The 23,873-nt window shown below is 33.6% G+C and overlaps 3 protein-coding genes across 5 annotated transcripts; 2 read left to right on the top strand and 1 right to left on the bottom strand.

Moving 5' to 3' along the window:
• The first annotated feature begins 327 nt into the window (after positions 1-327).
• LOC110629558 (rho GDP-dissociation inhibitor 1) lies at positions 328-3,162 on the top strand. The gene is made up of 5 exons (XM_021776584.2): positions 328-745; positions 1,140-1,203; positions 1,319-1,540; positions 2,205-2,329; positions 2,962-3,162. Exons 1-5 carry the CDS (start codon positions 530-532, stop codon positions 3,025-3,027), a joined length of 693 nt encoding a protein of 230 aa, XP_021632276.1. The 5' UTR covers positions 328-529; the 3' UTR covers positions 3,028-3,162.
• A 2,873-nt stretch (positions 3,163-6,035) lies between these two features.
• Positions 6,036-15,548, bottom strand: LOC110630409 (phospholipid--sterol O-acyltransferase). 2 transcript variants are annotated; one of them, XM_021777899.2, is made up of 16 exons: positions 14,967-15,548; positions 14,626-14,761; positions 14,376-14,520; positions 13,952-14,121; positions 13,778-13,854; positions 13,201-13,414; positions 12,935-13,115; positions 12,427-12,526; positions 10,344-10,438; positions 8,737-8,788; positions 8,574-8,645; positions 8,066-8,234; positions 7,352-7,456; positions 7,194-7,278; positions 7,034-7,122; positions 6,036-6,527 (listed from the first exon to the last, which is right to left on the bottom strand). In XM_021777899.2, exons 1-15 carry the CDS (start codon positions 15,198-15,200, stop codon positions 7,041-7,043), a joined length of 1,917 nt encoding a protein of 638 aa, XP_021633591.1. In that variant the 5' UTR covers positions 15,201-15,548; the 3' UTR covers positions 6,036-6,527; positions 7,034-7,040. The 2 variants fall into 2 exon arrangements, with proteins under 2 accessions (XP_021633591.1, XP_021633593.1); XM_021777901.2 differs by lacking the exon at positions 7,194-7,278.
• A 737-nt stretch (positions 15,549-16,285) lies between these two features.
• LOC110630408 (BRCA1-associated RING domain protein 1) lies at positions 16,286-23,554 on the top strand. 2 transcript variants are annotated; one of them, XM_021777898.2, is made up of 13 exons: positions 16,286-16,548; positions 16,655-16,708; positions 16,839-16,909; positions 19,368-19,460; positions 19,551-19,993; positions 20,560-20,865; positions 21,053-21,153; positions 21,241-21,427; positions 21,539-21,636; positions 21,937-22,027; positions 22,171-22,336; positions 22,544-22,662; positions 22,864-23,554. In XM_021777898.2, exons 1-13 carry the CDS (start codon positions 16,286-16,288, stop codon positions 23,203-23,205), a joined length of 2,334 nt encoding a protein of 777 aa, XP_021633590.1. In that variant the 3' UTR covers positions 23,206-23,554. The 2 variants fall into 2 exon arrangements, with proteins under 2 accessions (XP_021633590.1, XP_043805785.1); XM_043949850.1 differs by having other exon boundaries at positions 21,901-22,027.
• The last annotated feature ends 319 nt before the right edge of the window (positions 23,555-23,873 follow it).

Below are 23,873 nucleotides of genomic sequence, written 5' to 3'. Positions count from 1 at the left end.
ATTCATACCTATGAGATAACTTATTTTTATTATAATTTCATTTTATATTTTTATTTTTTATTAAATATATTTTATCTTTTAATATTTAACTAAATATATCTATTAATTTAAAATTTATAAAATTACAAAATTATTTTTTTATTATTAAATATATTTAAAAATTATTAATTATATCATTAATCAATTTTTTTAATTTTTATCAATAATTTTATAATAATTTTAAAAAATTAAATTTTAATTAAAAAAATATAAAATTTAATTGCAATAAAATATGATTATTTTTAAAGTTTTTTTTCCATTACCTCTATATTTTTTGAAAACCAGTATAGGCTCCATCTCCACTTTCCGCTTCGAAACTCGCACACATCTGAGAGTGAAATTAAGATAAAGGAACAAACAAACTCTCCATTGGAGAGAGAAAGCATCCAGGGAGACTGCCGCTGCTCTGTCTGCAAACTTTTGAATCCAAAATCCTTCCCTTCTGGATTCTAAAGTTGAGAAGTCACAGTAGAGAGAGAGAGGGAGAGAAATGGAGGGTGGGAAAAGAGTGGAAGCAGGTCCATCCACAACAGGAATTGTTAGTGAGAAACAAGAAAGGCAAAAGGAAATGGCAGAGAAAGCACCAGCTGAAACTGTTATTGATGATGGTGAGGAAGAGGATGAGGATGAGGATAATGGGGTTCCTGTTGCTGGCTTTGTACCTGGGCCTTTGCTCTCTCTCAAGGAACAAATTGAAAAAGACAAGGTGTTATTTTGATTTTCTCTTTTTCCCCCCTATAGCAATCCTTTAATTTTTGAACTTCATGTCTATCTTCAAAAATTTTTTATCTTAGCACCTTTTATCTTTCATCAAGTCCTGAACTTGTACTTACCCTTTCTGTTTGGTTGCTCAGAAAGAGAATTTACTAAAACTTGACCCAATTGTGTGTTTCAATTTGAGAAGCCTAGCAACATTAGCTAAAATCAACAATTTTCTTTGCCTAGTACATCTATTTTTCTTATTTTAACAGCAACTAATGGGACAATCTTTTCTCAGTTGTTTTTGTCTTTAGATGGGTTTTTCCTCTTACTCAAGTATTTTCCTGTGATTGGCTCACTTCTATACCTGAAAAATTTTCTGGGTTGCTATATAATTGCAGGATGATGATAGCTTAAGGAGGTGGAAAGAGAAGCTGCTTGGTTGTGTTGAGGGTGATTTAAATGGTTTGTAAAATGGAGCCTTTTTTATTCACTATCTTGTATTCTGCATCTGGCTTTGTCATGCTTCACATCACCACTAGTTCATAATGATGCTGTTTGTGTTGTTTTGTTTTGTTAGATCAAATGGAACCTGAAGTGAAGTTTCATTCCATAGGAATTATATCCAATGACTTTGGGGAAATCAATACTCCCTTACCTGTTGATGCTAATCGGAGCGGTCAAGTCCTTTTTACTCTCAAAGAAGGATCTCATTATCAACTTAAGCTAAAATTTAGTGTGCTACACAACATTGTTTCTGGACTAACCTACAAGAATACTGTATGGAAGGGGGGAATCCAAGGTGCAGAATCATTTTCCTATTTTGCATTTAAAGTTCTTAAATTATGATTGTAGGAGAATAGTCTTGTAGACTTATCTAATCCACCTTGGAGAAGAATTTGCCAGACTGAAGTTGCCATACTTCTTAGCCTTGACAAATGATCTCATTGTATTGGAGTCGGTTATGTGGATAGCTTTTTCACCGTTATGATAGGTTTAGGATACATTTGATAGCAAAAACAAAAATGAAACGTTAATTATGATTTCCCATTTTCAGCTTGTGATCTTACCTTCAATGTCATGCCAGGGTAAGGAAATTCTTCAAACCTTAAGTTTTGAGAGAGCACATTTCTCTTGGTGCATTAACCTTTAGGAATACCAGAAGAAATTTTCTAAATTTCAACCTTTATATTAGCAGCCACAATAATGAGGAAAGAAATCTCCTTCAACCAAATGTTTAATCATGGGCATATCAATTTTATTTGATGTTGCACTGCCAAGAAAAGCTCATATCAAGATTGAGAGAGAGAACAATCTTGTGACCTCGATATACTAGGGCTACTGGATGCCAAGCAATGATTCATTCCTGTTCTTGGCCTGCTTCTTCTTTCTTTCTTTTAGTTTGGTTGTTTTAGCTTTTGTAGTATACTATTTAATATTTATGGTTGTTTTCCATTGATTGTCAGTTGATCAAAGCAAAGGTATGTTGGGTACTTTTGCTCCTCAGCGGGAACCATATGAGCATGTTTTGGAGGAGGAGACTACTCCATCTGGTGTGCTGGCAAGGGGAATTTACTCGGCAAAGCTTAAGGTATAACAAACAACATATTCGTGCCAATTGATGTTATAATGTTTAAGATCTAGAAGAGAGGTTATGCTCACTATGACTGGTTTGTGCTTTTGGTTACTTGGGAAAATTCAGTTACGTGAGAGTCTGCATTGTTTTTATTTTTGATATCTGAACTTGTTCTCCCATTTTTCTTCCCTTCTGTTTGGGAATTCGGTGGGATGACCTAGTTGGATGCTTTTCTTGGTTTCTCGCACTTTCTGGAGATATATTCAGATCAATTTACTATGTTACATATCATAAACCATAATAAAATTCAATTTGTGATGGGCACACCTAATGGAAACTAAGGAGATTCTTCTGACTCAGCCCTTCTTCGTGCATATGAGGAGAAGAGTGGTGTTACCGATAATGGTGATGGCTCTATGACCGAGCCATTTGGCCTGTAATTTCATTGATTGCTATAGCAGCTAACTGTTAGTTCCTGAAAGTGCATATTATCTACAATTGTTGATGGGCAGTACTCTAAATTTTTAAAAATTTTTTTACTTTCTTTAACTCTGACTACGTATCTAAAACATTACACTGCATTATAAAATTGCCCTTCCACATTTCTAATGAACTCGGACTTACATTCTTGTCATTGTTCCATGCAGTTTGAAGATGACGACAGAAGATGTCATATGGATCTAAATTATTCCTTTGAGATCAAAAAGAGATAGCCAGAGTTTGTCTGCACCAGTGTTATGTTGTGTTTTCATGTGTGTTTCAATTATCTTTCTTGCCCTATGAATTGCATAGATATTTATTGAGATTGCTTGTAGGTTTCAGGCAAATATAGAATATTACATTTTCAACTGGCAACATCAAACAAAAGTTTCCATTGCCTTTGCATCTCCCCATATTTATGAATCATAATACGTTAGAAACCTAAGCAATTGAATGATACATTAGAAAGCTAATACTGAAGTAATTCTTGATGTAGACAATTAATTTGAAATCTAAATTATTTGTTAAAAAAAGAAAATACTTCTGTTTGAGCTTTTAGTAACAGGGTAGTGTAATTGTGATTTTTAAGAAAGAGAACTCTGGAGCTAGAAGATATAAGAGTTTCTAATCCTAGAAGAACCGCCAAGAAAGGCAATTGCTCTATTTTCTGTTAATCACTGGTTGTTTAACAATTAACAAAACAAATGATACTTCATTAAATGATTTACAGTTTTCCCCCATATGCCACATTCTCCCATGCAAAATTCACTATGAACAAAGATGAAAGATAGGCCACAAAAGTGCTTGTGCTCCTAATCAAACGTTGTCTAGAGTGATTATATATTCAATTAATAGCTGCTAAAACAGTTAGTATTGCTGAACAAAGTTTAGTATCTAATTGCAAAATTTGCTGTCATTTGGCAATGAAAAAGATGATTTGCATGAAAAGAGAGGTCTTGGCATTAGGAATAACAATTTTTTAAAAGTGTGCAATATCTGTATCAGAATGAAGCAGAAGTCTAAAGCATCTGATGCTGCTGTATAAACTTTTATGCCTCTATTCTTAGGATTGGAATTAAGAATAGGTGAAATAGAGAAGAATAGGAGGAAGACTAGAATCTCTGAATACGAAAAGGGTATGGTATTTTGTTGATTTAGGGGCTTATGGTAGTAGTATCGTTTTCAACTTTGTAGATAAATGTGAAGTCTTTTAATAGGTGATGTAGGTCCGTTTTCTATAAGATTATGGCGCACTTGTTCTAAGATTTATAGTTTTGATTTAACCTTTTCCAATGTATTCGAGTACATACATCCAATTGATTGATAAATATTATTTTAATTAAAACAATAGTAAATTTTGTAATGTGAAAATAAAAACCTAAAATTTTCTTTGAAGGCTATATTTGATGTCGCTTCAGTAAAAATGCAGCACCTGTTACACAACTTAACAGTAACCCAGCTCCTTTAGGAGGCTTGCTTTTCCTCAATTAAAACAAATCAGTCATATCTTCCCAGATAGAGAGAGATAAGAATAAAAGACTACCCTTTGATCAGGGCTGATCACTTGATTTCCCATGAGGCAATTGTCCCATTCAAGAGGACAACTACTTCAGAAAACAACTTTAGCCAGTAACATATTTTGACGGAAGACTTTTCGCAGATAAACTTCTACAACATTGGTACCACTTATTGTCCTTAGCTTCTCTCCATGAATTAAATACAGCCAAATTTGGCCCTATGAGTGAAAATGAATGTAAGGGAAAACTTTCAATGCAAGGCTCCAATTCAAATCCAGGGCTTTTTGCTTTTTCCAAGTTAAAAAAAAAAAAAAAATTCTCAAAACCCTAGTCCGAGAAATAATTTTTCTCGAATTAAAATGAAAAGTGATTTTATCGCATTCTAAAATTAAAGTAAAAATGTGATAGGAAAGAATAAGTAAAAAAAATTTTATTTAGATATATTACCGCATCTTTGTACGAGTGCGGCCGAGTATAAATTTAATTTTTATTTAATTAATTATTATATTTAATTAATTTTATTTATTTAATTATATATTAAATTTATAAAATATAATTATAAAAATTATAAAAATATTATTTAATAAATTTTTATTTAATTAATTATTATATTTAATGTAATTAATTATATATTAAATTTACAAATTATAGTTATAAAAATTGTATTAATATTAATTAATTTTTATTTAATTAATTATTATATTATATTTTATTAATTTAATTAACTATATATTAAAACAGTAGAATGTAATAAAAATAAATTAATACATATACAAATAATAAAGTTAAAAAATAATACTAAAAATATTAAATATCCTCTCGTGCTATATAAAGTCTCTTTCTTTTTAGAGAATATGGAGTTATATATGATCGGTGGTCATCATTTATACTGTCACTTTCAGCTATCAATATTTGTGGATGTTATAAAAATAGTAAAAATCAATATTTATAAAATATTTTGACATGAGAAAAAAGTATAAAATAAAATAAAATTTAATTTTTTATAATTTTTATAATTTATAAATATTTATAAATTAATTATAATAAAAATAATAAAATATTATTATAGATATGAAAGATATAATATTTTATCGTAAATAAATTAAAATAATTAATATTTATAACAATATTAGTATAATTTTTATAATTATATTTATATAAATTTAATATATAATTAAATTATATAAATTAATAAATATAATATTATATTATAAATAATTTAAATGAATTAATATTAATATAAATTTTTATAATTATATTTTATAAATTTAATATATAATTAAATAAATAAAAATTAAATTTATATTTGCATTTAGTGCTGCACTCATGCATTACCGCATCTCAAAGATGCGGTAATATATCTAAATAAATTATTTATTTATTTATTCTTTTTTATCGCTTTTTAAAACACAGTAGACTCTATCACATTTTATGCTGATCCGAAAAAAAATATTTTTCAAACTATGATTTAAGAAATTTTTTTTTTTTTTTAACTTGAAAAAGAAAAAGCCCTCAAATCTGCTTGTTTACCCTTTTATTTTGCAATAATTTATTATGTAAGAAAAGAATTGAATTTAAGTTAAAAAGAATTGAATTCTTTTATGTGTGTCACAGAACAAGAGAATTAGTGGTGAATTGAATTTTTTCAAAGCTTTTAAGTGTGTTACAGAACAATCTGTTTCAATTTTTATTAACCTGTTTGCAAGGCACTGGGGAGGCAATTAGACAAAAATGTATTCAGTAACCATTCAGTAGACACATGCTTCAAAAAATTTTAGGGTTCCATTCTTGCTGGAGCCGAGACTTATTTGGTTCTCTGTGCTGGACCAGTCATTTTCTACTGGAAAACACAACCCTCAATTAGCATCTTATCAACTATGTTAGTGTACTGCACATACATGAAGTTGAGAATCTGCTTTTGGTGCTGTAATGGTTAGAGCTCAAGTATGCACTTATGAGAAACTAACAGGAAGGAAGATTAGCTATGCCAGAATTGGGTAGTATTATAATTTGAAGCCGGATGCTTTAGAATTCCCAACAGAGACAAAGACCACCATCCATTCTGAGGCTTCTAGGTTCTGTCTCATTATCACAATGCATCAAGGAAATGGCCTAATAGCTTGAGTTCCAGCTTCCAAAAGAGTACAAAACAGTTGCAGCTACAATTGGCAAGAGCTTGTAGGAATGAAACAGTGCCAAACTGCCAATGCCAGTAACTGAGGCAAGAGAGAATATGGATCACTCTGTAAGCAGATTAATAGAATTATAATAACATCTAATTACAAATTTTCTAAATCTAATACTTGCGAATGTGATAGCTTATGTGAGCTACATATGAGAAACGAAAGGGCTTACCAGACCACAAGTGATGCTGACATGGGGAAATGAGATGGTTGATTTCATTGTTACCATATCACGTAATTAAGTGGAATAGCATACAAAATTCCAAAGCACCTTTGCTCTAAAGCTTGGACATAAATTATATTATTGTATATGGAATAAAAAAAAAAAGAAAATCTTTAGCGATTTTCCTATTCTACCCTCATTAACTCCAAACTAAATTAATTGTAACTTGGTATATTTTCAAGGATTTTTCGTTCTACAAAATAATGATAGGCAAAGGTAAAGTGGCTACTTTTTGGGAATGCGGGAGTTTGCTACTTTCAATCATATAACTTCTGATTTCCAACATATAATTATTGGTCTGAGGAAAAGTTGGTACCTCCATTCTATAGGTAATGCAAAAGCGTATGAGCTGAAGAATTCTTCAACCTACAACTCTGTCCCAGGTGAACATCCCCCAAAAGGTACCTGCATGCACATTAAATGAGCAAAAGGAAAGAAAGGTTGATAAAGAAAGCTTTTAGTAGAGAAATAGAAACCTATATTCACAGTATTCAGGCAACGCACACCGAGCCTTCTTATAGTTCCAATAGCAATCATCATCCCTCAAAGGTCCACGCTTAGCTATTAGAGATGATATACTCGGTGAAAATGGATTAAGCCACAAAACAGGGAGAACAAATAATGTGAAATTCACCTTTTGTAACAAATTCTGATTTTTTATCAGGATGGATATCATGCCACATCTGGAGCCACAACTCTCGCATTAGAACAGCGGATCTAACAATGCTCCTGTGATTTACTGCATGAAGACAACTACAATTTAATTAGTAAGAAATAAATCCTTGCTGCTGCTATTCATGCGCAGTCAAACATTATTTCAGACACAAAGCCAACAACATATGATTCATGTAAGATCATATTAAAAATGCCATTGCAGAAAATAACAGAAGAGAGGATTAGTATTCAAACTTTCTACCTTATTACTAAAATCCCACCTTCACCTTGTCGCTTTAGTTTCCCAAAAGCAGGAGTGCAGGAATAAGCAAAGAAAGGGAATTGCTTGGCATCAAAGGAACTTCTCCGATAAAATGCTGCTATTCTTATTCCCTAGACATTTAACTAAGAAGCCTAAGATATATCCTAAAATTTAGTTCTTCCAAAATTCCCAACTTAATTTTGGTTTAGATAACTAGGAAATGTAACTGAACCCCATGCTAAGTCTATGAGAACCAAATATTTGACTTGATACTGTGATTACATCATCTACAAGATCAATGATCCTTAGCTATAGCAGATTGCCTCCAATAAAATAAATCAACTATTTGATATAGAAATTCTACAGGAGTGTCATTTTCAGTTGATAAGTGTCCTAATCAGTTCATTCACACTACAGGGAAATGCAACAGACCTTTATCAAGCTCCCAAACTGCTGTCTTCTTTTCTGGAATGCTTTCAGAATCTTCATAATATGTAATGTATTTTACCGATCGAGACCTTGTCATGTTGGGAATTATATCTGCTTCATGCTGATGTCCTACATTTAGTTCCACCTGTACGTCAGACCCATCATGCTCTGACTGCAAACGGAGAAGATATGGAAGCTTAATATAGGTGCAAAGACCTAAATAATGTTACCATAATGAGCTACTTTTCAGAAGGAAATTTTGGAACTTGGAAGCATTTCCCTGTCCTTGGAACAAATGAACAGCCATATTTGTAGTTATACATGTCATACATAACAAATCTAGATATTCTCCTACATATTTATGACACAAGTATAATGCATTACTAGTTGCTGCAGTTATTTGTTTCTGCTTCCAAGATCACACTGCAGCAAAATATTACTAACAAACGCAAATGCCACCTGCAGAAGCTCATGCATGCATGATGCATCACATTAATCAGATTACAAGTACCTGAGGAGCTCTTGTTATGTTAACTTTTGGTCCAAGCCAGTTCTTGCACAAAGAGAGAGAATTATATGATACCTGGAACAGAATATGCTAACTGCTTAATTGAAGCTAAAGCCACGCATACAATTCCATACAGCACATTAAATGTCATATTTCATGAGCTTACTGTTCCATCCCCACTTGCAGGTCCAGGATTCCCCTCAACCAGATTCCCTGACCTACAAGAGAGCACATATGTGTAACATACAAGTTAAAACTCAAAAAAGAACCAGGCGAATATATCAGTGATAATATCTGGTTTGAGATGGAGGATATGCACAACTGTGCTCTATGTAAACATGCTTTTCAACATAACCAAGCTGCAGCGGATAACATGAAAAATTATTTTGTGACAATTGCCATAAAAGAATATACTCATTGTCCAATGAATGAAGATGAATTAACACAGGTAGTGGAGGTATTAATACTCTCAGTGAAGCCAGTAGCCACTGGTTGTAACAGCCAACTTTTGATAAGACAGAAGGACATTAATAACATGAAAGGCTGAACAGACATATTAAATGTTTAATTTCCTTTTGCTCCTTCAGGTTAACTGGGAAAAAAATAACTGGGACGTAATAAATTAAAAAACTTCGGCTGTTTAAATTAAGTGAGATTCCTCAACATAATTATGCTTCTATTTAGTTAAATTTCCTTCATCACCTTAGTTCAACGTGTGAAAATTGATTCTACCATTAATTTGTATTATTATTAAATTTGCATCACTTTTTCAGCTATCTTCTAAAAAGCAATTCTTTTTTTTTTCCTTTATCATTTCTGCTCTTTTTGTAAGGCCTATGATTAAACATTGCATAACAAATTCAACTATAATATAATGGAGATATATTAAAAAGCTTTTATGGCAACAATATAAAAAGACCACTTGGATAAGCTACAACAGAGACATGCACTATTGTTTATGCTTGTTCATGATTTGCTCTTTATGCCAAATTTCACAAAACTACTTCTGTTGTGCTGTAAATCTGATAATGAGGACAGCAAGAACCAATGAGCAATCACCACCACATTCACTACCACTCTCTCATGATTACTGCTGAAGCCCCAAAACGATGAACTATACTGAATGCAGACTAATTATCAAGAGCCACGGGTTTAATACATGCTCCTCATCGCACTCATATACACACAGAGAGCCTAAAATTTCTTCCTTTCCGCTTACAGTGGACATGATATTACAAAAGAAAACCAACAACAAATAAATGGCCAAATATGCATTTACTGTTTGAGATTAACCCATTAAACACCTGAATTAAAAATTTAATCCATTAAACACTTAAACTTATAAAAATCATAACAAATTTACACAAATTAAAAATGTTATTGATAACTTGTAACAGAAAGTTGTAGTGTCACTTGTTGACTATACTTTATCGCGTTCTAAACTTTCATAGAATAATAAAATCACTCTTGTTTATAAAAATTTAGTACACAGTCAACAAATATAAATTGAAGCCAGTAATATGCGTGATCTTTTTTTTCCCAGTAAATATAATAAATATGGCTAATTTATATTTAATTATTATAATTTCTATACGTTTAGATGTTCAATAGGTAAATATATTAGTAGAGTTGTTCAATGTGTTAATCCTACAGGTGCAAGTATATATTCAGTCATCAATCAATAAAATAAAACAATACTCAAAGTAAATGTTTCCATGCTTCTATGGTTCATTGTTTAAAACTTCTTATAGAAACAGTGAGGATTGCACTTGCCTGGAGAATAGAGATCCTTCAAGCTCATAAATGACATCTGTTAAGATCCAATTACGAGGGTAAGGCTTACCGCTTCGTGCAAGATAGTAACCAACCTGTATTTCCATTACCCAAATACCAAAACTATCATCCCTAGTCATGAGCAAAAACTAGCAAAGTGCAAATAAACTATCAGCCATTGAAATAATAGAGGAAAAAGCAGTTATGCATGTAAGTGATAATAAAGCCTGCATGCAGTTAGCAGCACATCGAATCATTTTTAAAGTATAAATTACTTGGTAAAGAACTATATGTTTTAATTTGTACTCCTTCTTTTTACTTATTCTGATGTTTCACTAAATTCTACGATTTCTTTGATAATTTAGTTTAGTGCATTTGTTAAACTTTAGATTTTTCGGCATAAATTTTAATAAAATTTATACTTAATTTATGTTCTTTTAATCAAGATTAGGGTAATTAAAAAATAGTTAATATTCAAACATTTGAACTAGCAAATTCATAAATTTGTCAATTTTCAAAACAGCTTCAATTTACAGAGATAGTTAAGAAAGTTTAATTTTTAACTTATTTCATATTCCTAACATTCATTTTTATTTTAGAGATGATATCTATTTAACTTTTATGTTCATCACTGACTAGTGACTACAAAAATCAATCAATTGGTTTGGTTTTGGCAAAAAAAAAAATAAATAAATAAATCAATTGGTTTGGCTTTGAACCAAATCAAACTGCAATGACCAAAAAGCAAACTTTTGTAAACTGAACCAAATACATAGGAGACGACATCAAAATGAAAGAAAAATTTTGGTTCAGTTCAGTTTGATTCATAGATTTTAATCCATTTCCTCCGCAGTTCACACGATCAGTTTGCAGAACCAAAATTTTTTCAAGTCATCAATTCCGAATGAAATAACCAATCACAGGAAATCAAAGGGAAGAACATTAATATAATCTACCATTAACAACACAAATAAGAATAAAAAACTTAAAAATTAATCAATCTGGAACATTCTTTCATTTTCCTACAATTTCAATAGAACCAAATGGAAAGGCATGCAAAATTACATTGTACAGGGCACTCATCTTCTTTTTCTTCGAAAGGTTAAAATCAAACTAGAAAGCAACTTGCTAGTTAATCGCAGGACCCGTCAAAAGAGGCTCATTTGCTATTGGATGATATGCAAATCATTGGCAGTCTGCTAGTGCCACAGTGGACGCTGTAAGGTAAGAAGGCACATTAGAGGTGCCAAGGTGATGATGAACCAGAGCAAAGGAGGCCATGAGGGTGAACATGAGAGAGGGACACCGGGGGGGGGGGGGGGGGGACATGCAGACATAGTAGGCGAGAGAGTGAAAGACAACGAGGGTGAGCTCAAGAGTAGGAACAACAACAACAACTGCTTAGATGTAATCCCAAACTAGTAGGGGCAAGCTTGACAGTGGGAAAAAAGATTACAAAAGAAAAGAAGCAATAAGATTTAAAAAGGAAGAAGATTATAGAAGGATGATGAATTGGAGAAAGAGGCCATGAGAGTAAGCCTGAGAGAAGAGTAAGGAGGAGCTGAAATCTGAAAGGGGTAGCCTTAGGAACTTGAGAACTCTTGATTTTGGGTGGGCTCTTGCTAATTGGGCTTGACACTTGGGTTTGGGCGAGCTAATATATGCTTGAAGTTGGGCCTTAAAACAGAATATGATGTGGATCAAGGCTTCAGCTACACATGTATGAGCTTCAAAGTTCCACCGGTTTATTTTTATTTTTATTTTTTTAAAAATATTTATTTCATCTCATAATTTTTATCTATTTTTTTATTATCATTTTAAAATTATTATTTACTTTCTTTTTTATATTATAATTATATAAATTAACTATTATAACTCTATTTAATTTATTTTATTTTTGAAATAAAAAATATTATTTTTTTAATTAAATATTTAAAATATCTCCAAATATTTAAAATATCTCTATATATGTGAAAAAATAAAGGGATAGGGAGAATCTAATTAAATCCAAAACCAACAATTCAAAATTGCTCACCCCTAACAAACACAAAAAAACACATTCACTTGGATGAGAAAATCATACCTCAGTCTTCAGACCAATTCCGTAGATGCAGAAAACATTTTTAATAGGCGGTCTATCCCAAGGTGTAAGCGGATTTAGAACAGGATCACCATGATATGACCTGAAAAAGTGGGATGCTACAAATTATCACGCAATTAAGGAAAATTTTGAAAAGTTGGACTTCATGAGAGCACGAGTAGTGGTAAATTGTTTGAGTAACATCACTAAACAAAATAAACTTTCTATGTGAAAGCTCTATGTTGGGCAAATGCATTTGCAGCTTCACATGATTTTGAAGGCATAGTAGAATTTAGACAATTCAGAATGAGCAGCTTCTCTTCCAAAATTAATGAGTCAACATTCAAAAAGTCAACAGTTGGCTAGTTGTTAAAAACAGTAATAAGTTCTAAAGGCTATGAAACTATAATGGTATATTTAAGGTCAACGCCAGTCGTTTCAATATATAAAGTAAGGAGGGAAAGAAAATAGAGCGAAAAATCACTGCTATATTTATTAAGAAAATACCCACTTCTGTAGCTGGTATAAGAGTCTCTTGTTATCAGAATCATAGTCCGCTATTGATCTGAAAAAAGTCCCATCTGATACTTCACGAGCAGAAAAAGATACATGAGTTGGGAATCTAAATTCCCAGGTAGAAAAGTTGGTATGAGCTACTTCTAGTTCTGGAAGTGATGAAAAGGGATCAAATGCTGCAAAAATGAAATAACATTGCAAATGAGCTTAAGAATTAATGTAGCCTTTATGAGATGAAACCATGAAAGTATGGAGTCTTACGACGGATGGAGGGGATTTCAAGATTGACTATATTTGTTGGCCATCCAGAGTAATTTTCTCGAAATTCACGCTTGTCACATTGAAAAGTCTGATGACTTTTTCTGGATGCCCCAGAGAAATGTTTCCAATATGGATTATCAGCTCTACAATACTTTGAAAATGGCAGCATCCATAATGAGGAAGCAAAAGAATTGAACATCAATCGAGCTGTACCCTGGTATCTTGCAAAGTGTGTCATGAGCATGTGTTAAAATGGGTAGCCAAGTTAAATGGTACATGCAAAAAAAATTACAGATGCCTAAACTTCTAACAAGCTAGTCAAAGTCACAGTGGTCAACACCAATTCAACCAAGCACCTGTAACAATAAAATTATGTGGTCACTATATAAACTTATATTCTCTTAGAAGCACTATTTAGCTAATTTGCATTTATTGGAAGTCATGAAGAATCTTGACATGCCTACTATCCGTAATTTTAAATATTTGAACTGCTGTTGAACTGACAACAAAAAAAATAAAAAGGAAGATAGCACCAATTAAAGATGGGTTGTCAAACCAAATAAAGTAAATAGGTAACCTTTGAAACAGGAAGACCAAATGTTTTTCCTAAAAGCATTGCTTTTACAGTCTCAGTTGCACCAAGAAGAGGAGCTCCTGGAATCAACCAACAAAATAACGTCAGATAAATTCATATGGTACCAAAGGAAATCCGCCTTTTAGGAAAATGGATTTTGATGCATATAAGTTGTACCAACAGAAAAGTAGGCATGAATATGTTCGTCCAGCCATTGGTTGTAATGCTTTGGAGCAATTTCTAGCTTTAACCATTCCAGAAAGTAGCGGAAGACAAAATTTCCCAAAGAATGGGCAAATACAATTGAGGGTCCACCACGAAGTTTAAGTGCAGTTTCAAATGTCAATCTGCAAATAAATGTAAACAGAAGTCAAATCCCTTAAATTAACCACAAGGTCCCATACCAAGCTCAAGAAATATGGACATAAACTTCGATTTATCTGTGGGAATCTGAAGAAGGCTAAATCACAAAACTTGTTTGCGGAAAGACAAAACAAACTTAAATGACAAGGGAACAGTTGCTTAAATAACTAGATAATGATGATTCTGAGCGCTAAAATTGGATGTTGTAGTGAACGAGTAATGTAGGAAATAGACAAACTTGAGCCTATGAAAATAAAGGTCTCGCTCCTCAAGCATTGATGGCGCCAATCTCCAATCATATGGAACAGCAATAATTGCATTAGCCTCAATACCGAACTCAATGCACCACTTAATCCAGTCTTTCCACACTGAAGAAAGAGGACCTGAAGATCATAAAGACTACAAATTAGGAATTCTTTGCAATCCAATCAAGAAGTTAATCACCAGAACTAAAAGATGCAAAATCAAAAGAGAACAGGTGGAAAGACCTGTTATATAACCAGGATCAAGTTCCGTAATCGCAGAAAGACCACTATCAGGCCGCGACTTGCATTCAGGATGGTCCGTTTGATTGTAAGGATCAAGCAACATACATTTAAGCCAACAATTGACAGAAGAAAGAAGCTGCACAAAACAAGAACAATTACCACCTCCATCAAAAGCTAGTGAAATTAATTTCCCTACAATTTTGATAGCTAGAATAGATTCTAAGAAATGTTACAATAATGAACATGAACAACCCGTTTTAGCCAATACTAGAGGATTGAGCGATTGTCTCATAACAAAGAACACAAATAAACAAAAGAGAACGGCAAAAATGGAGAGTTACTTTGGCGGTGTGAAGCCAGACGAGGTCGAGAGGGTTAAAATCGAATGGAGAATAAGAGCAGTCAAGGAAAGACCAAGCTCTGAGCTGAGTTGAGGCAAAACCAGGAATTATTATTCCCGATAGCTTCGAGTAGTCTCCGATGAACTCTCCTTCATCACCAGAGCTTCTACGGAGGCCTCCACCGACTATCAGAAGTGCCAGGACGACGGCTAGATGCTGAAGTTCTCCCCTCATCTTTCACTCACATCTCACTTCTCATTGAGAGAGAGAGAGAATGTAACCGAAACGACGCCTCTGAATATTCCCTGTTGTGATAAGAATAATAGAACACAAGGAAACACGAAATGGATCCAAGAACCACCAATCTTTATTCGATGAACTTCTAGAATACTCTCATCCAAATGATTACAGCTCTTTTATAGCTAGAATCTAACAACGGTTACGAATTCCCGCTCAAGTAACTGCCCAAGATCCACCAGCCTAACAACTTAACTAGCGCAACTGCCATAACAACTTCCAAGTCGAGTGACAACGTCTGAAGGAAGAAGAAACATGATACGAACCGTTTATGGAGAACCAACTCAATCTTCCCTCTCATTTAAAACGCACAGTATTATCGTTATGCAACACCCCCTTTTTTGTCACAACGCGTCGTTTCGTGACATTTAATCCCTGACTATCCGTTTTGATTGAAATTTGATGGCTTCGTAGTCGTGGATTTCACCTTCGGCTTCCGCAGCATAAAGAGTTGATCCATATTGCAGCTGCACGGGCTTAAAGAAAATGTGATAAAGAGTTTCCTGCCTCCACAGAACGAACAGTGCGGATCAAAATGCTGCAATCTGTTATGGAGGATGATGTTAATTTGTTATATGCTTTATTTAAATAATGGAAGATGTCTTCTCACAGACTGGTCCCTTTTTCATGTTGTAATCCAAGTGGTTTGTTTGCATATTTTATAATGCTTGCTTGCAGAGTATTTGGGGAAGTAAAAGAAATGGAAAAGGAATTGATGCTGTTGAGCGCCAATGTTTCAATGCAAAAGAGGCTTGTAAAAGATCTATCTGATAGTGTATATCTAAGGGTTTTATCGGAGGAAACCATGGATACAATCACAGAAGAACTGCAATTTGATGAATATCCTCCGCTAAATGAATTGGAGGCTCACATCAATGATATTTCTGAGCCCCTGGGCATGCCTCTATGAGAAAATAGAGCTGATGATTGCGTAGCAAATTCAAGTGTTCCTTCCGTTTGGACGCAACAAAAAACAAAGGAGCGATTGGTTTTTTTCCTCGGCCACCTAAAGTTTTCGGAGCATGAAACGCAAAAATTTCCATCCGTACACGTGTACTCATCTTACCCCTCCATCAATCCACCTCATCAGTACATCCTTTAATACTAGTAGTGAAAAACGCAACTCCACCGTCAAAATCATTCGCTTTAATTTGGATTTTGGCGTTCCGAGCTTCGTTTTTGATGTTTCAATGGCGGATACGACTAAAGAGACCAGTGTCAGGTCAATGAACCCATGGCTTCTCCATCTTCAGAAATTGGGTCTCGAGCTCAAATGCTCTTTATGGTTTCTACTCCTTTTCTTTTGTCTGGATTGTTTATATATATATATATATATATATTGGTCTGTGTATCCATCTGGTATGGGCTCTAATTTTTGTGGGTAATTGCAGTTTAAACTTTCTGAAGCGACCACTCTTGCTTTCTTGTGATCACCTTTTCTGCAAGTTCGTACCTTGTCCTGAATCTTATTATTCTTCTTCCTTTGCCCTCCTCCCCACTTCTTCAGAAATGTTGATTCTTTATTTTCGTTAATTAATACGTAGTATCGACCTATGGTTATTGAATTTATTACAGTGCATGCCTGCCCGGTACAATGCAGTTTGGCCTGGAGTGCCCTCTCTGTAAAGCTCAATACCTTGATCGGGGTAGGTTCCTTCATTCCTTTGTTGTCGGATTTATATTTCCCATTTAGCTATAGATTCATATTTTTTCCTTGGAATGTCCAGATTCCTTCTGATGTATTGGGTATTAATTCCTGGAAACACTTAACGAACATTTTTTCCCCTTAACAAGATTAAAAATTGTTAATCTCTTCTGTGTGCTTTAGGGATATGGTCCTGATCATGTTTTAAAACATGGTCTCAGTTGCATTCGCGGTCACTTGTAATGGAAACAAACCTAAAATGTCCGTGACACTACACAATTTTTTTTTTTTTTTGAAAATATACAAAGTTCATGAAATGAATATATATTGGCAGATATTACAAAGATTAAGTTACGCAACTATAAATACATCAAATAATAACTATAAATTTATAATTCTTAAACATCATTATCATTACTTAATTTATAGCGACAATAAAATTTAGAAGAGACAAACTTTTAGTAACAGCCATTAACATTACAACTGTAACATGTGGGCATGTAAATAATGGTGAAAGGGGTGATGGCCCCCAAAATCCTGTTAATGTAACTGTCATTATTTGATTTCATGGTCCTAATGGCTTTAGGACATAGTTTATATGGAAGATATAGTTTTGGGCTCTCTTTATTAGTGGCGATTCTCTTTAATCATTTGTCAAAGTTGTTGAACTTTATGGAAAATGTTAGTCTTAGAGCAAATATGGTTTGCTATAATTCTAATAAGGCTCTTAATTGAGTTAGATAACTTAATTTTATTAGCTCCAAGGCTCAAGAAAACTTAATTCTGATGATACTGAAATTTAAGTAACTTAATCTAAAAAACTTAACGTAAAGGTTTAAAATGCCTAAGGAATTTAGAAAAGCTAATAAGGATATTTGAATATGGCTGCAGATAAGTATATAACCCTTTGCTTCTTAAGTTCATTTTGCTTGTACAAAAACAGAAAAAAAATGCTCTATTATTCTTTTTTCTTTCTTTCAAAATAATCACCTGCTTTAAAAGTTTAGAAATATTTTTTGGTATAATATTTGATGATCCAAAGTGTTAAAATAATTTTGAAACTCAATTTTGATTGTTAAAAGTTTTGAGAAAGTAGCCAAAATATTAATCAAATTTATAAGGCCAAATACATTAATAGGCAATTGACCTTCATATGAAAATTAGCTAGCACTTTGACCATTTCTTTGTTAACATTTGACAACTAATCAATCTTTGAACTTTATAAAGTATAATCATTAAACCCTTGAAAGTATAACTATTTAAACCCTGAGAATTCAGAGTACATGTAACTCACATTCTTGTGGCGTTAAATAGTTTCATTTTTGTAAAGGTTAGTGCTAAAAGTTAACAATGAAAAACTCAATGTGTCAACTGACTTTTTGCATAAAGGTTAGGGGGCAAATGGATGCATTTGGCCATTTCATAAAATAGGAATATAGTTTTCTACATTGTCTAAACAGTATCCAAAAGTAAAAGACTAATTTCCCAAAGATGGCATTATGAGAATTTCTTTTACTGTTCAGTTGGCAACAAAAGTAGCATGACTATATAATGAGATTTAAAGTGTGCAAAATGACAAAACAAGTAGTTGGTCTTTTCAAGGTTGCTTGCTAGATTTTGATGCCTAATGGCGAGTTAGTTCCTATCTCTTCATATTCAAGTCATATGAAAGCTATTGACTTCAAAGGACATTTCTGTTAATATTTACAAGGGCTTTTGTTCTTGTGAAAAACTTTAAACTTGTTTTAATTTGGTAAATCTTCTGTGCCTTCTTTATTAGTTGTTTCAGATTGTATTAGTGAGTGTAGATGCACTCAAATCACAAGCAAAAGCTATATATTATTCTTCAAAAGGTGATCAAGCACCTAAGATAAGCTTTGACAAAGTTCAGAGTTTGGAAACTCATGTAATTGGTGGACGAGCACTAAAGCATATGGTTGTAATTGGATTAGCTCTTGCTTGTGAAAGAGTTGCATAGTGGGGAAGAAATCTAAATGTAGATATTTGAGGAGTTTTATGCTGTATAAGCCAAACTATTATAAAGTGAGTGATGCGATTGAATTCTATTTTCTTACTCTTTAAATTCTAGCCTTAGCCTTAACTAATGTGATTTGCGCGCTAAGAAATTTGATTGCTGGATTGCTTGATTTATTTTGGGGTTGGTATCATCATTTAATGCTTAAGTTGTAAGTTTAGCTTTTGAGAGAAAAAATTATATCTTGTTTTTGGTAATCCAAACAGAGCATGTTTCATCAGTTTATTGCTATATTGCTTGAGTTGATACTGTGCATAGTTGTTGCAAAAAAATCTACATTATCACACATAAAGGAGCCTAGCTTAAATTTTTCAAAGGGCTTCAAGTAGGAATTGACAAATCTAAAGTGGTTTTACTTCTCTTTTTGGACTCTAGAATAGGGAAAACATTGCATAATTATCTGAACTATTGATGTGGGTTGCAGACTTGAGGCCCGTGCCTTTCATTGAAAACATGGTAACAATTTATAGAAATTTGGAGGCTACTATCTGTGCCAGTTTCCAGTCCGGTGCATCTGGTATGATCTCCCTCTATGCTTTCATCTGATACCTTGTTTTACCTACTTTTCTTGAATTTTGAAGTTCATTTTGTGAGATGATTGCTGCAGATACTGGGAGAATTTTAGAGCAATGCCCAACTTCAATAAGTGCAGATTACAATGATAAGTTGAGTAAGGAGTCATTTAAAACTGCTGTAGAGGGTAATCCGAGCAATGGAACTTCCATGTTTCTGCTGGCAAGCAGTAACTTAGCTCAAGTTCCTCTCAATAGCTGTGTCAAAAATGTGGTTCAAAAGATTGACATGGCAGACAAAAGCAATGTGCCAAGAAAAGTTAAAGATAACGAATATGAAATGGTTGGCATTAGAGAGGATGAAGTTGATGGAGAGCAGAATGTCAATTCTCGACCAGCAAGTTCCCATATAAGAGCTGGAGGGCTTCAAGAGAGTACAACTGTGCAAATAGACGCAAATCAGGTGGATCAGCTGTCAGCTTCATTTGGTGATATTAAGACTCCAGAAAATGACAGCTATTATGAGGGTGGTGATAATGTAAGAATTCAATACTTGCTTTCAATAACTTCATTTTTTTTTTTGTTCTAATTCAGTCACGCCAAAAGTCAAATTAGTATAGGAGCAACATTAAAGTTCTGTTCAGATATTTTCTACTACTTCCTTTGCTTCAAATCTCTTTTAAGCATGTATCTTATATGCAAACAAGTATTTAATTGATTATGAAGCTAGAGATGGCGGGAAATTTCAAATTTCTGAAAGTGCAAATTGTAAAATAAGTTCAAGGATGTTATGTACTATCATAATAGTTATGCCTTCTCCTCCTCTGGCAGTACTCTTTCCTCTGCAGAAGTAGCTTGATTTGTCTTTGTTGTTTGTTGTTTGTTGCTTGTCTATCAATTAGCAAAATGGAAAGATGGGTACGTGGGTGACTGAAATAAGTATTATCTTTCTTTTTTGAGTTGTCATCAGGCAGTGGAATGTGAACATACAAACATTTGCAATTTCTCTGCTATTAGAGCTCAGCATGTTTTTGTCAATATAATGTTGAGGAACCCTCTTCATTTAGTTTTTCACTTGTTTATTGACTCCATTCCATATTGCAGAGTCCAAAAAATCATCTACCATTGAGATTGGTCAAGCGAAATCCTGATGATAGCACGAGACAGGAGAGGTATGACAGTTCTGCCTCCGGAACTGAGGGAGGTGACAGAAGGGACTCAAAGAGACATAAGAAGTTGAGCTATGGCCCATTGACTATATGCACAAACAGTGTGGATCATATTACAGTTAGTTCTCAAGCTGAAAATTTGGGGAATTGTTACTCTCTATCAGAAGATAAATCTGTGCCACCTTGTAATGGTGCAGCGAAAACAATATGTGGATTTTGTCGGTCCTCTAGAATCTCAAAGGTAAATATTCGTTTATGATTGGTTAGTATCATGACATACACACTTGCCAAAGAATGTTTACATTGATATAAAATATTTCTTGGGTAAAAGAACAAAAATATGTAAGCACTAAGCTACATATATATGTATATGTGCGTGTATATATATATATATATTTTTTTTTCATTTTTCTCCCTTTATTTTTCAGGACACCGGTCCGATATTCCACTTTGTCAATGGAAAGTCAGTGGAGGGGGATGATGCATTTCTATCCAATGCCATACATGTTCACTGGGCATGTATTGAATGGTATTTTGTTGGCATTCTCTAGTATGCACTGACCAGACTCTTTTTGTATCTTTCCTACTTATAGATGATATTTATAATGGCATGCAGGGCACCACGAGTTTTTTTTGTTGGTGAAACTATTAAGAATCTGAAGACAGAGTTGGCTAGGAGTGCAAAACTAAAGTGTAGCAGCTGTGGGATGAGGGGAGCAGCTCTAGGCTGCTATAAAAAATCTTGCAGGAGAAGCTATCATGCACCCTGTGCAAAGGGAGTTGCTGGTTGCCGGTGGGATTTTGTAAGTGCTTGTACTTATATTCAATTTCATGTCTTTCTGATTATTTTGTGCTACGGCAATCAGAAAGGATTTGAATAGCGATGATGACTTCCTGTTATTTGAATTGTACAGGATAACTTCCTTGTGCTTTGTCCATCTCATACTTCAGTCAGATTTCCTGAAAGAAAGCCTAAGAAACACAACTTGGACTGTCATGTGCCAACTCAAATGTACATCCTCTTTTTCTTAGCTCTTGTGCTTTTCTGCTAAATAAAAAAAAAAATTGAATTGGATCAATTTTATTGACTTCTTTCACTCTTTTCCGTCCCTCTGAAGATGGATTATCTTGGGAGTATTCTAACATTCATTGGTTTTGAGCCATTCATCAGAGGGATAAATTTGTTTGAGTTCTTGTGCATAAAAAAGTACGGTTGAAATGTGCTTCTATTCTTTTATGTTTTAAATTAGACAGGTTATTGCATCTTAATATGCAGTTTGATGTTATGTGTTTTCCATCATTCTGCATGCAGAGCCCCACAACAGTCTAACTTTCTGTCAGAATCACTGAATAGAGCAAAAGAATGGGTTTTTTGTGGATCTGCTTTGTCTTCTGAGGAGAAGGTTTGTTTAGATGAGACAGTATCTATGTTTCTTCCAATTTCTTGATACCAAAGAGTATCTCCAATGTGTTGGATTGGCTAGGAGTGTTTGTACATTATGTTGTTGAAATTGCTAATATATAGTTTTTGCCCATGATGTTACAGTGTCTTTTGGTTGAGTTTGGGAGCATGATTGGTGTGCCTGTAACCAAATTCTGGAGGCCTAATGTTACACATGTCATTGCAGCCGCAGATACAGAGGGCGCATGCACCAGGACATTGAAAGTTCTCATGGCAATTTTGAATGGGAGATGGGTCCTTACAATTGATTGTTAGTTGTCTTATCTTCAACTTGATCATGGTCTTATTTCATGCTGCTTGTTTGTTGTCTGCTTTCTTTACTTCCTCTGCTCTGAATTTTTAAATTTTAATCTCAATTCAATTCTTAGTGTTTCTTTAGCCATTCTTCTTGCTTTTGAGTTTCTTCTTCTTGGTCATTTTGTCATTATTAAGAAAACTACTCGTTTGTCCTTTTCAGGGGTGAAGGCATGCATGAAATCTATCCGTCCTGTGGATGAAGAACCTTATGAAGTTAGTCTTGACAACCATGGGTGCTACAATGGCCCCAGAACTGGCAGGCTGAGTGTATGGGGCAAGGTAAATATGATTAAATTTGCACTTCTTGTTCTTGCGACAACTGAAAACTAATTTGATCCGTCAACACTCAGCTCTTTAATGAACTTTAAATGGGAAAGAAGTAGTTGATAATCGAATTTCAGTTTGGTATTTACCATTGTGTTTAAGCTATGAAATGCTGGACAAACTTAAATATCTTTGCTTTGTTTCATTCATTTGTAGGCACCCAAACTTTTCAATGGCTTGAAATTCTATTTTGCTGGTGACTTTGCATCTGATTACAAGGAAGATCTCCAGAATTTGGTTGTAGCTGCAGGAGGTACTATTTTGGAGAGAGAGGAGGAACTAGTGGAACAAACTAATGCACAGGCAGCTCCATCAAGAACGATAGTTGTCTACAACCTTGATCCCCCACAAGGATGCAAGTTAGGAGAAGAAGCTTCAATTCTCTGGCGGAGACTAAATGAAGCTGAGAATATAGCCGCTAAAATCGGATCCCAGATCATTGATCATACATGGGTATTGGAATCAATTGCTTCATATAAGTTGCAGCTCGATCTTTGAAAGATGTTTTTGAAGTACCTTCCTCAATCTTTTATCAGTAACTTGATAGTGCAAGGTAAAAGTTTTATTTATTTATTTTTTGGGTTCTGCTCATTATGAGCACTGCTACTATGTTACGTTTTCGGTGGATTCATCTCTGTAATAGTGCCCAGGATGTTGTAGCTTGAATGGCTCAGAAATGAAAAACAGTAGTCCTTGACCCTGTAAAAGTCATTGGGTTCTCTCCTGGAGAAAGGTTTTGCCAGAGCATGAACATGGACTTTCTTTAATACATGTACAATTCAAATATTTAAGCTTTGAATTTCTCATGATGGATGAAAAGCTATAAAAACAACAATTTATTTATTTATTTATTTATTTTTGTGCTAAATTAAATTCTTTTGGAATTATTAGGGTGTACAAATGCAATGGCTCATCAGACAAATTGAAGCTGATTATATTTTTAACTTGTTTGGAAGTTTGGTGCAAACATACTTTTTCTAATTTAAATGTTAGTAAAAAGTTAATTCTAAAAAATTGTTTTGAAAATGTCACGGTTAAATATGATAATTTAATGTAATTTTTTAATTAACATATAATTAGTGATGTAATTCTACAATATTATTCTAATCCACTAAATTAAAATACTATAATAATTATATTTACCAGACCCTGTTGTTCGTCTGGAT

Source organism: Manihot esculenta, chromosome 13, assembly GCF_001659605.2.
Source record: "Manihot esculenta cultivar AM560-2 chromosome 13, M.esculenta_v8, whole genome shotgun sequence".
NCBI classification, from domain to species: domain Eukaryota; kingdom Viridiplantae; phylum Streptophyta; class Magnoliopsida; order Malpighiales; family Euphorbiaceae; genus Manihot; species Manihot esculenta.
This window is presented reverse-complemented; position numbering and strand designations above follow the sequence as displayed.